Source organism: Tursiops truncatus, chromosome 12 (assembly GCF_011762595.2).
Source record: "Tursiops truncatus isolate mTurTru1 chromosome 12, mTurTru1.mat.Y, whole genome shotgun sequence".
Classification (NCBI taxonomy): domain Eukaryota; kingdom Metazoa; phylum Chordata; class Mammalia; order Artiodactyla; family Delphinidae; genus Tursiops; species Tursiops truncatus.
This window is the reverse complement of record NC_047045.1, coordinates 57,457,427-57,470,788: the sequence shown is the minus strand read 5'-3', so window position 1 is coordinate 57,470,788 and position 13,362 is coordinate 57,457,427. Positions and strand designations below refer to the sequence as shown.

At 39.5% G+C, this 13,362-nt stretch overlaps 2 protein-coding genes across 10 annotated transcripts in view; one reads left to right on the top strand and one right to left on the bottom strand.

Moving 5' to 3' along the window:
* The window catches only part of SAMD3 (sterile alpha motif domain containing 3), a 47,728-nt gene extending 40,612 nt beyond the window's left edge, over nucleotides 1–7,116 (top strand). The window contains exons 8-10 of the mRNA XM_073789881.1: nucleotides 5,758–5,929; nucleotides 6,448–6,530; nucleotides 6,762–7,116. Of these exons, the coding sequence (XP_073645982.1) occupies nucleotides 5,758–5,929; nucleotides 6,448–6,530; nucleotides 6,762–7,046 (540 nt within the window). The 3' untranslated portion in view covers nucleotides 7,047–7,116. The remainder of the gene's footprint in view (nucleotides 1–5,757; nucleotides 5,930–6,447; nucleotides 6,531–6,761) is intronic.
* A 2,981-nt stretch (nucleotides 7,117–10,097) lies between these two features.
* L3MBTL3 (L3MBTL histone methyl-lysine binding protein 3) overlaps nucleotides 10,098–13,362 on the bottom strand; it is a 118,899-nt gene continuing 115,634 nt past the window's right edge. For all 9 annotated transcript variants that reach the window (XM_019951856.3, XM_073789585.1, XM_073789583.1 and 6 more), the window contains one exon: nucleotides 10,098–11,931. In XM_019951856.3, the coding sequence (XP_019807415.1) occupies nucleotides 11,788–11,931 (144 nt within the window). In that variant the 3' untranslated portion in view covers nucleotides 10,098–11,787. The remainder of the gene's footprint in view (nucleotides 11,932–13,362) is intronic.

The window sequence follows — 13,362 nt, the reverse complement described above, 5'->3', positions numbered from 1 at the left end:
CAGGCTTTTCTTCTTCCAAAAGAAACGGAAATAAGAATTTGCCTACATGCTTTATTTTAAACATAATGTCTATAGCAAACATCTGAGTGTTTGCTACATAGCAGCTATGTTCTCAGTGCTTTACATGGATTATTTTATTTAATTTTTTCTCAGCAACCCTACCTTATTTACTGCTTGCTTTCTCCTTAATCTTTGGGTTGCTAGGAACAGTAATATACGGTAGCCTCTAGCTGTTAGAAGAGTATGCCAGATTGACACACGTACAAAATATACTTTTAAAGCAAAAAACTGTTAAACTGATAGCCTGTAAACTCTTTAAATGTAAGGAGCATGTTCTGAACATTGTAGTAGTTCCCAAAGTACCTAGCAGAGTACTGTGTGTAAAATACAAATGAAGTATTGATTTTTTTGAATGCTGGATGAGTTAGTAGATGGTTGGTGTCTTAGTCCAATCTAGCTGCTGTAAACAAAAATACCATCGACTGAGTAGCTTATAAACAATTGAAATTTATTTCTCCCAGTTCTGGAGTCGGGGAAGTTCAAGATCAAGGTACCTTCAGATTTAGTGTCTGGTGAGAGTCTACTTTCTGGTTCATGGATGGTGTTTCTTAGCTGTAATTTCATACGGCTGAAGGGCAAGCTAGCTCTCTGGGGGCTTTTGTATAAGGGCACTAACCCCATTTATGAGGACTCTGCCCTCAGGACCTAAGCACCTCCCAAAGACCTCATCTCCTAATACCATCACACTGCTAGGTTTCAACATATGAATTTGGTGGGGGACACAAACATTTGGTGGGGGACACAAACCAAGGGGACTCTTGGTCCCCTTCATGTATTTTCCCCATTCCCCACTTACAACAGTGGTTGGTAAGGCTGCTCTGGTCACTGATGTTGCAACCTTTGAGGTTTTCACTGGACTGCAGCCTACAAAGTTTTAGTGATTAAAACAGATGAGCTATGGTTCAGTGCCCTTTCAAAGAACTATAGTTGATAGTAAATCTGGGGTTCATTATAGCTCTAATGAAGAGTAGAGACATTTCAGACCTAAGGCTGTATCTCTCCTGCTTTGTTTAAGTCTCCCATTGTGGCATCTGTAAGTCTTTTCTTCCTATTCCCTCAGGTCTTTCACCTTTATATTCAAAATGTGGATTGGGGTATAGTTTTGGTAATGGCTGTACTTACTGAATAAAGTTGCCCTATTTATTGTTGTAAAAAAAAGGATTAAACATTTTAGGCTTCTTCAGGAAGTACGTCCCTAACTCAGCCTTGGGTAGCTAGCTGGGATTAACAATTCATAAAATCCTTGTGGTGCTTCTGAAAATAAAAGCAAGTTCGACCTTGCTTACAAATACCCAGCTAACAAACAATCCCTGTAGTAGGACAGCTGCCTCTGCTTCAGACCTCCCCCATCACCTGTTTGTTTCTACTGCCAATGTGTAAACACTTGGCGCTTAGGGAGCTGGTGGACGCAGGTTGGTTGAAAAGAAGCAGCCAGTGTGGGAAGCTGGTCCCAGGACCCTCAATTACCACCTGTACTCATCAACGTCCTCCTCTCAAAAAACTTTCTCTCAACAGAAAATTTAAAAATTTAAACTTTTAAAATGTACTTCCTGAGAGTAGAATATTATCAACTAGGAATTTGTTACTGGGACCTGGTGGATGTGGCACAAGACAAGTAAGAAAAGTTGAAGAGGGGACAATACCAAACACAAATTTAAATAATTCCTCAAATTTCCAGTAAATCCTTTGAAATGCTATAGTTTTCACATTACTGAGAAACTTTCAACAATCATTGTTTAAAACTTAAGTGAAGTGCCTAAGAATCACCAGCTAATATAAAGTTTCAAAGGAAAACAAGAGAATCTGAGTTTTGTTTTTGGCCATGATGGAGAAACTGGTCCTGGACCTACCTTCCCATCATTAACATGGATAAAACTGGGAAAAATATCTATGAGGCAACTGCTTCCAGGCATTGGAGAGTAGGCATTGCAGGACTCTGCTCTTTTTTTTGTTTGTTCTATGAAATTGATTATTTTTAATAAGTTAATTGAATTATAGTTGACTTACAACATTATGTTAGTTTCAGGCGTACAACATAGTGATTCGATATTTTTATAGATTATGCATTATAGAAAGTTATTACAATTATATTGACTATATTTCCTGTGTTGTACCTTACATCCCTGTGACTTATTTATTTTATAACTAGTAATTTTTTACCTCTTGGTCCCCTTCATGTATTTCACCCATTCCCCATCCCCTTCCCTCTGGCAACCGCTAGTTTGTTCTCTGTATCCGTAGGACTCTGATCTTGATTAAAGGGGAACATACAGGATGTGCCTCAGTTTTCTTCCTTGGGGTTACTTTCTAGATCATGGCACAAAAAGGTGAAAGCCAAGCAGAATGGTGGTCTCACAGAGTTGAATAGTTAGAGGTGGGAGTTTGGGAATGATGAAGTAGCTGGTATTTGCGAGAGAAGGTCCTAGAGGAAAGATGGAGGGCAGAAGTCCATGGAGGGATCCCCCAGAGGTCTTCGGCTGAGAGCTGGACTGCACAGGACAAGACCCCACAAAGCTGCGAAGAGGGGCTGCCACAGGACGGCAACCTGAAAGCAGAGGCGACACGGTGTTGAAAAATAAGAATTCCGGCCCAGTCAGAGTGGGAAGACCTTGCTGAGAGTCTTGGGCGTCCATCTGAGACTCCAGGAAGTCCATACTTTATGTCCTAGATTTGAGTTGGGGCCATTGACTAGAACTAAGGACAAACCCCAAAATAAACCGAAACAAACTCATTCAAACAAACAATAAGATTAAGTCTGACAGAACCAGAAGGATCAACCAGAAATTTAATTGCCTGCCACAACAAAATTTAACACCCTTGAAAGGAACACAGTTTAATCCAGACTCCCTACTAGTGGTCACTAGGGGTAATAGTGAGTGGTGCCGCTCCATTTTCCATCCCTGGATTCCTGGACCTGTGAATTCTGGCTATGAGAGAAACAGCACCATATATTGGGCTCTGACTCAGCACATATACAGCTCCTGGAGAACCTTTCCCCAGCCCTACAAGGAACTGCTACCTAACTGGTGCTGTAACGAAGTCTTCAAAAGGCCATTTCACCGTTCTATCAAGCCAGCTGCTTCAGGGTGGTAGGAACACGGTAAAACCAGTGAATTCCATGCAGCAGCACTGCGGGGCATCTTAGCAGAGAATGGAATATATATTTTAAAAGAACCAAATTGAAATTCAGAACTGAAAAGAACATTTATCTGAAATGAAAACATCATTGGATAGGGAAATGCTTATTGGGAAATGCAAACTAAGGGTCTGTGAACTTGAAGATAGAAATGATCCAATCTGAATAGAAAAGGAAAAATGATTAAGGTTAATAACCTTTGGGACAAAACCTGGGGTTGTAGAAAGAGGGGCTGTTCTGTGACTGACCATTCACGACTGGGGGTTTGGCTACATGAGGTTTGGGGAAGATTTGAGCAAATAAGTAAATATCGGGTTGGCCATTCTGTGACTGACCATTCGTGGCTGGGGGTTTGGCTACATGAGGTTTGGGGAAGATTTGGGCAAATAAGTAAATATCAATACATCCGGGATAATGGGAGCCAGGTTTTCGCTGTTGAGAGAGGATGTATGGGAAGCAGGGAGGTTGGAATAAGGCCTGTGTTGCTGGGTTGGAATTGAAGGTATCAGTGTGAACTCATGGTTTTTAATACGTATATATAGATATTTAAACAGATAGATGTATGTCTGTATGTGTGCATGTATATACAAATATGTATTTCCTAGCTTTGTTCTGTAAGAAATCCTAGAACACCAGTGAAGCAATGAGCACATCAAGGGCTGAAATCTTAGTTTTTAAATATCATTCTCCATTAAAAGGAACCCGGGGCTTTTGGAGAAATAGCTGACTCCAAGGCTGAGGCAGAAAAAATACGAGATGAGCCTGAAATATTGTGTAGTGCCAGAAACTAAGGAAGTGCTCACAGACCAAGAGGCTGTGTCAAGAGGATTCAGGGGTCAACTCCTACTGGCCGAATGTGGACAATCTGAGCATTAATGTAAATAATGAAAGGATTAGAGTTATGATCATTTGAGTAAAGAGGGATTTATTATTCTGTAGTGATACAAATAAATGAATAAATTAATGTAGGAGAAGAGAAAGCTACACCGTAGAGTAGAAAGCCAATAAATTTCGAAAGAATTATGGAATTAGAAAATCACCATTTGGCAACTATCATATTCAATAGTAATACTTGATTCAGGCAAGAATCATTGGTGGATGTGAAATCTTATGGCTGAAAGACAGGAAAAACAATATATTTACATCAACTCAAGGGAAACCCCCCTTAAAACACTTACAACTATATGTTAATAACATATATTAATTAACCCGTCAGATTCCATCTCCACCGAGTGATAAGTTAGTGTCGTCAGTACTGGCACCAGTTACCACCTTCTGATGGAGGGGTGCCAGCATTCTTGCCATGATTCATAGATCATGAAGAAACATCGTACAAACCTAGAATGAAGGGCACTCTGCTAAGTAACCGGCCTCTACTTTTCAAAAATGTCAGGGAATTTAAGAAAACCAAGATGCTGCTTCAGATTGAAGGAGACTAAAGAAACATGGTATCTAAATCTCACGTGTTCCTGGATTAGGTTCTGGATTTATAAAGAGCATGACTGCAACAACTGGCAAGTCTGAATGGATTCGATTTTCCTGATATTGATGGTTATGCTGTAGTTATATAGGAGAGCATCCTTGTACTTCTAGCTAAGTACAAGGAATAATAATATGCAATGAAGCATTAAGGGGTAAGAGGGCGTCATATCTACAGCGTACTTTCAAATGGATCAGAAGGGTTAGCCTTGGGGGAAGTTGCGAGCTCTGTTTACTCTTTCTGCAACTTTAAGGTCGACCTGAGATTAATTTTTTTTGAAAAAGGTTAAAAAAATTCCTAAGCTGTGCGCCCAGGAGAGTGGACAATATTTACCTTCCTCATGCCTCACTTCACATCTCCCTGCTGAGAGAGGTTCTTTGTAGGGTATTAATCTAAATTAGTCGTCCACTGAGTGTTGCCTGATAGTAGAGCCGCTATGTCTTTATGAGAATGTGAATGCCAGTTTTCCAATAACTTAACTTTTGGACCTAATCTTTGGGCAATTTAGGATCCACCAAGATACTCAGGAAATGATGAGACCCAGTGGGTAGTATATAACTGTTCCTTATAGTGTTTTAAGGAAAGTGATAATTACATAATTCCTACTAGTGTGGGTGACAAACAGTCTTATAATGCCACTCTGTCAGAAAAGTTGGGAGGGGGACAGTGGTGGTGGACTTCTCCGCAGGGAAGAACAGGCAGTGGCAAGAAAAGGTGGTTTTGAGTAAAGGGGTTTCCACACAGGTAAACTGTTTTCGCTTTCACCTTGTAGTCAAACCTCCTAGACTCATTTTAGTTTTCACCCTTTATTTCTGTCTGATCTTACAGTTTCTAAAGCTCTTTTCCCTTTAGGATACCACGGTCAGGAATTTTTCAAGGTTTGCTTCCTGAAATCTGACAGTTCACTTCAGGCTTTCATTCTTTTCTCCTCCTCCGTCCTAAGTCTTTATACTTCTCCACTAAAGCTGATCAAATATCTAGTACATAAACTAACATTCAGAGCTTAATATAATTCTAAAGAGTAATTTACTTCCTTACATTCTACACATTAGCTTTTCTTGTAATCTTTTTCTTTTTTCAGCTGTTCAGAGAATTCCAACTTCTTACAAGAACAGATATTTATAAGAAAACAAGGCACATTTTGGAATCCTATTCAGAAAATATACTGGCTTCTTTTTCTTTGGTGGACAATCCAATCAATACTGCATTGCAAGAAAAAATGAAACAGCACACGGATGAAGACATGTTGAAACGTTAGTAAACCTAAGGGATAGGGTGATCTGGTCTCAGTTATCTGTGTAATTCAAGGTAATTAGGAAAGCCATGCTTTGTAGAATTCAGTGAAACAACATGTGGGAAAGAAAAAAGAATTTCTCAACTAGGAGGAGTTGAGGTGTAGATTTTAAAAGTACACTTGATATTGTAAAATTATATTTAGGAAACTAGTAACCTGTTAATTTCATACACAAGGTAATTTACAAGCCACAAGGTACACAAGAGTACAATGATATCACCCTGGCTGAGGGACAGAGAGTACAGAACTCTTATCTTCTCCTGGCAGTGATCTGGAGGGTAGAACAGGAGATCTTGAATGTTTATTAGAAGGGGATGTTGGTTTAAAAAATGGTAGGGAAACACTGATCTAAGAAGTCTCGTTTGTTCTCTGTAGAAGGTAACAAAAAATAATCCACATGTTTTGATACTGGCTTTACTTACAACAATTGGTAAGAGCTTATTTTTACTTGGACTGTGAGCCTGTTTGCTTTGACAGATATGAAGATGACAGCCACCTGTTTACTCCTACCAGATGTTTTCGGGGAGGATCCCAGCCTTTTTGTCATTGTGAATGAGAAGGTATGCGGTATTTCAATGATCACTGGTTTGAGATTTCATATCTTTATATGATTATTTATTTGAAGCAGGATGGTGGCCTATTTTGAAGTTATGTTTTGTCATATTTACAAATAATGCTAAATTGCAACAAGCTCATATATTGTAATATCATGGTTAGATTGAGGCATCTTGTATTATTTAGCTAGTTTATACATCATGGGGTGGTGACTACTGTAATCTTTTTTTTTTCAGGTGCAAGTGTCCACACCCGTGTTAGAGGTTAAGAACCCTTTCAACATGGATGTCTGTGAATTTTCTTTGTATTTAGAAAAAGAGAGACTCACAAAGGTGGATGACTGTATTACAGCCTTGGCCACTCTCATAGCTGCCTTCCATGTATTTGGGATCGAGTGTCCAAGAAGACTGTCCCAAACCCTCAACTTCCTAGAGACACTGATTTTTGACACGCACAGTCCATATTTTCCTTCTGTGAAAGGAAAGGAAAAGGAAGTAGGATTTCAACACCCAGTCACTTAATAGCATGCCAAATATTTTATCAGAATTGATCTCTGGGATGGCTGAAACTATTAAAGATTGTTTTGATTTAGTAGAGGTAGGTATTAGAAAATCATCTTGTCTCTAGGATTTGAATGAATATCAATGCCTTCTATCTTTACATCTTCAACTTTCTTTCTTGAAATTCTGTAATAAAATACTACTTAAAGAGATGTTTATTTTGAGTTCTAAGCAATTCCAGTCCAAGTTAACACTTTCAAGGGTGCATTAGTTTTTAAAAGACACTACGCTTCACATTTTCTTAAATCCTTCAGATTAGGATATGACCTTGCACTTAAGTCAACGTGCCCACTTTTGAAAGACTTAATGTCCAGGAGCTGCACACTTGGGGCCTGTGGTTCTGCCTCTGGTCTGAACATTGCTTGGAAACATTTTGAGCATTTTAAGAAGATGCTTACACTCCCCAGTTCCTCTTTCCCTCAGCTGCCCTGCCCTGGGGAGTGTTTTGGTTTCCTTCATTCATACCTGTTGAGAACCCGGGCTGCTGCATTCCTGAGGTCTCATTTCTGGCCAATCTCGCTGGCACAGGTTTTGATCATCTGTGACCCGTCTTCATCTTTCTCTGCTTCCCTCCCTTGAGATACAGTGATGTGCCTGGTTCTTGTCTCCCCACACGGTTTCCGGTTTTCCTTCACCTTGACCTCATCTGCCCTGGTTGCCCCTTGGGCTTGTTTTGATCTGTGATAAGGATCTTGCTTTTCACTCCCAGCACCACTTGGGCCCCAGCTTCTAGCTTCCAGGTTAGGACCCTTCCTAGACTGGCTCTCCAGCCTCTCTCAGGAGCCCTAGTCCTGGTGCCTCACCCAGCCCAAAGCCCCATGTTGTAATTCATCCAACATTAGTTTTAAGGTGCCCCTTGTCATCATCACAATCTCAACATTAGTTTTGACGGAACTGGTGGGTTTAGAGACTGAAGAATTTAAGTATGCTAATATTGCACCACAATGCGATGGACATTTCCTGGGTTACTTCATCAAATAAAATGTTTTTTGAAGTTTAATAAGAAAAGGGCTCATATGAATTACTGAAGAAATATTTTTATAGCACGTCTCTAGAAATACTGCAAAATACTATCTAACTGTTCATTAAAATGCTTAAGTCAGTGAGATAAAAGAAAATGAAAGATCAGTTGCCCACCTCTGCAATGACTATTCGCTCCTTACATGAGAATGGACAGGCAATAACAATTTGGTACATTTCATTTTCGAATAACTAGTCCCAATTCTACAGTTTCATTTCTTCCCTTTCACTACAATGTGCCTTTAGTTCCTTACAAAAAAAAGTTTCTTTTATTTCCTCCAATTATTCTCTCCCCATTCCCGTTTTTTGTGTTTTTTTTAAACCATCTTTATTGGAGTATAATTGCTTTACACTGGTGTGTTAGTTTCTGCTGTATAACGAAGTGAATCAGCTATACATATACATATATCCCCATATCTCCTCCCTCTTGCGTCTCCCTCCCACCCTCCCTATCCCACCCCTCTAGGTGGTCACAAAGCACCGAGCTGATCTCCCTGTGCTATGTGGCTGCTTCCCACTAGCTATATCTGTTTTACGTTTGGTAGTGTATATATGTCCATGCCACTCTCTCACTTCGTCCCAGCTTACACTTCCCCCTCCTGTTTTTTTAAATTTCAAAATCTTACTTCTCTTCTCCCAAATGAATTTACCAAGTTCTTAAAGAGTCCTTTCTCTTGGAGGTCCACAGTCTCTATGGCTGGCTTTTTTTTTTTTTTTTAATACTGGAGTACAGTTGTAACAATGTTGTGTTAGTTTCAGGTGTACCTCAAAGTGATTCAGTTACACATATACATGCATCTATTCTTTTTCAAATTCTTTTCCCATTTAGGTTATTACAGAATATTGAGTAGAGTTCCCTGTGCTATACAGTAGGTCCTTGTTGATTATCTATTTTATATATGATAGTGTGTATATGTCAATCCCAAACTCCCAATTTATCCCTCCCCCCACCTTTCTCCTTTGGTAACCATAAGTTTGTTTTCTAAGTCTGTGAGTCTGTTTCTGTTTTGTAAATAAGTTCATTTGTATCATCTTTCTTTTTAGGGTTAGCCTTGAAAGAAAGTCTCTCTTTGTTCCTTTGGACCGGGGTGGGGGGGGGGGGCGGGGGGGGGGCGGGGGGCGGGGGCGGAGAGATAGGGGTGGAGCTGCAAGGTAACTGCAGTGAAGTTTGGCTCAGACATGCGCTGACCATGAGCTTTATTGTCTCCTTCTGACCATGAGCTTTATTGTCTCTTTCAACGGTGTATCTGTCTCCAGTGGACAGCATGGCCATGCCACTTGGCAAATATTCAATATTTCTTGACCAACCTAATCCTATTTTCTTTGGAAGCTGAGTCCACTGAATCTAGAAGTTGCAAAATAGCAACCTGGGGTAATATTTCAACCGGTAGACAGGACGGACTCCTTTGGCTTGCAGAGTGTTTGTAATTTTTTAAAATGCCTTTAGAGATGGGAAGGTTCTGTCAAGTTCCACATTCCCCATCCCTCCCTTTTGTCTTACTCCAAGCCTGCTTCTCTCATTTCAGGGACCTCCCTGTCATCACGGCTCCCTGTTTCCTCTGTTAAAACTTAGACTATACTTAGACTATATCCCAGGGATGGAATGGTGAAAGGTTTCCTCTTCTTGTGGAAGACTCTTCCACCCTAATAGGGATGCTTAATGCCTCGCCTCTAACATACAACAACATGCTTCTTAGAATGAGTAGATGTTTTCAGTAAGATTTAAAAGGCTCCTCTGTTACAATATGTGCTTTAAACTAGAAGGGAAAAGTTCTCAATGCGTGTGAATCCTACTTGACATAACCATAAAATTGATTTTTTTTTCCTTTTTGTCACTCTTCACATCATCTGGGACATAGTTTGACAATTCCAAATCCTACAGATTCATTCATTACACAGGTATCTAGTGCCCATATGTTTGATATTGTTCCTGCTCTCATATGCCCCTCCTATCTGACAAGGTTTCTTAAGAATCATACATATATAAAAAAGTATCTGCAATTAAGATTTTATTTCATTCATGTCAGGTATAACAAGTGCAACTTGAATGTACAAATTCTGAACAAAAAAGGAGAAAAGAACTAACAACAAAAAACTTTTTTTAAAGCAGATTTATGCAAAGAAATGAAGTGGGGGGGTCATGGGCCCTGTTTTACCTTGAATTATGACAAAAGCAAAGGACCACTCATAGACTTCCAATGCAGGGGGGAATATCAAGGGAATCCTACATGAGAAAAAATGAAAGCAACTAAGGAAAGAGGTGGACCTTTCCCCAGAATTCAGACAACATGCTACAAACTTACTTTCTACTTTTAAAATAGTTCTTAAATAAATATCCAATCCTGGAATTAAAAGTTACATACATAGGCTGATAAAATAATTTACCTTTTGCGTTGGAGATGCATTCTTGCAAAAGTAACACTACCAGCTATCAGTTTATAGGTCATCAAGGGCTTTCATTTAAAGTGCATCTGTATGCTTCTATACTGAGGAGAAAAGAGTCTCTCCAAAACAGAGCTCCTTGAATAACTGCTCTGGGAAGGTCGCCTCCCTCATCTGTGAGCATTTAGAATCTTTGTGTTGACTGGCGCTGCTCCCTCAAATCTTGCCTCTTGGGTAAAATCTATACACTCTCTCTTCAGCCAATCCTAAAAAAAACCTTTGGGTTTGGAGGACACTGCAAGGTCTGAGACAGAGCTCTTTCCAGGTTAGTGTTTATATCAATAGAATGAGCCCTTCATCTCTGAAGAGCACCACAGTTATTTCAATGACAATTAGAAGCTCAAGATCATCTCATAAATAGTTCAAGATCATACAAACAGCCCCCCAATATAACTGCATATTCCTTTGATATCACTGGAGTCCTGTAAACACACAGGGCACCACGATGTATGAGACTGATGTCATTCAAATACATCACCTAATTCATTTATGTTTATATATTTTATTTTTCAATTCCATTATTTATATACATGTTTTTGGTAATTAAGTCAAGATGCTGGTGAAAAGTAATTTGTTTAACATTTCATAATTGCGTGCAAAAGTAAAAACACTGATTTAAAGAAAGGTAATTTTTACAACTATTCAGCCCCAACAAATTATGACAAGCAGTTAGGCAATATCATGACTTGCAAAGTTATACTTAGCATAATGTTGCAATTCAAAATATGGCACAGAATTAACAAGACAGATAACAGTCCCACTGGCTAAAGTTAGCCAGGTTTTCACAAATTTGGTTTAAGTTGAAGTTTGATTATATAAAAAGGTTCCTGAAAGTGTTGAAAAAGAAACAGTGTACATGAAAGAGAATTCAACAATGTTTACAAAATGCCAAAAGTTCTTACTCTGCCCTCCCCCACCCCCGCTTTTTCCATAAATAATTAATGAAGTCCCCCTTCCCTCCCACCCCCCCAGCCTCAAAAAGATTTACAAAGATAAATTTAGCTCAGTGAACAGAACCGAAAGACGACTGTTGTACTGTTGTTAGACAGTACCTGGTTAAAAGCTCAAGCACTTTCGTAAGAACTCGTATATATTGTCTCTTAAGGAATATAAACAATCTGACAGCGTTGCTCTTTAGAGTTTTGGAGACTTCTCGCTTAGGAGTTACTGCTGTCTTTGTGCTTTGAGTAAAACATGAGCTTTAAAGCAGAAAGCTGATGGTGCTCAAAATTCACCACCTTCAAAGTTCATTGTGGGAGTTCTTCTCTGCGGCTTTGAACATCAGGATAGAATTGAAAATTTTGAGGGCAGGGCCCAACTTAATGCTCATAATTTTCACAATGTCTGTCTGGGTCATAAGCAGAAATGCTTCTCCATCAATTTGCTAAAATGGGAGGAAAAACACAAAAGATTGTGAGTTAATCGGATGTAGGGTTATGGGACATATTCAAGGTTCAATTATCAGCTCTCTTCTACACGGTAACACTAAAACGGCACAGATGGGCAGTTCATGTGTACAAACAACAGTTCCTCATAAGTGGACCTTTCTTATCTACAACAACACCCCCAAATGTGGACTGGGAACAAAGTCAAATTCATTCATCTGAAGAACCAGCTCATAGGAAAGCGGAAGGTGCTCGTATCTTTCTGTGATTATTCTGACGTAGGTGCTGAGTCAAGAATAATTTGGGAAAATCCAGGGTGCCTCAAATCCAGTTCTTATCAGGGCAGGTTTTAAAATGAGAGATGAGAATAAGTACATAAATACTTGTGGATAAACAAAGGAATTCAGGCAAACACATCGGCTACATGCCTTCCACCACGAAGAAAAGAAAATCAGTGATAACATTCATTTTTAGAGTAGCCACAGTTATTTTTCAAATACAGAAGAAAAGGAATTACTAACAACCAACAATGGCAACCACCAGTATAGCTGAAGGAATGTAAGCCTGGTGGGAAGAGGTGTACACTCTAGGCTGGCTCTTCTACTACTTGGGTAATGGTAAGAAGCATCCTTCCTCTCTCTGGTTCCCTTCTAAGACTAAAAGTCTACATTTCTACAGAATAGGATACTATGAGGTTCAAAGATACAACTCTGTGAAGATGATGTCTGGTTCAGTGGGTAGAGCAAAGGAGTAGTCGTCTTTTTGTATGATTTTCAGCTCTTGGGGAGTCCACCATCTTAAAAAAATTAATTCACTTCTCTTTCAGTCTTCTCATTTTGTACAAAAAGTAAAACACACTTTTGCTCTCTGCCTTGGAGGACATTAGAAACCTTGACAGCAGTGTACTATTAGGGGCTGAACTGTGTTCCTCCCAAATGCCTATGTTGGAGTGCTAACCTCCAATAACCTTAGAATGTGACCTGATTTGGAAACAGGGTCACTGCAGATGTAATTAGTTAAGATGAGGTCATACTAGAGTAGGGTGGGTCCCTAATCCAAGATGACTGGTGTTCTTATAAAAAGGGGAAATTGTGACACAGACACACTTAGAAGACAACAAGAGAACACCATCTGCAGGCCACAAAGAGAGGCCTGGAGCAGCTCCTTTCCTCACAGACCTTGAAGGAAGCTACTTGCCAACGCCATCATTTCTTGTGTTCAGATTTCTAGCCTCCAGAATTGGGAGGCATTACATTTCTGCTGTTCAAGCTACTGGTTTATGGTATTTTGTTACAGCAGCCCTAGCAAACAAATACTACTATAAATTCTGTCAGCAGTTCACTAAATAAAGCCTAATGTAATGAAGTTGCCCTTTCTTGAAATTTTCCTTTCCTCTAAAAATAAAAACCTGTAAGTCTAAATTGCTTATA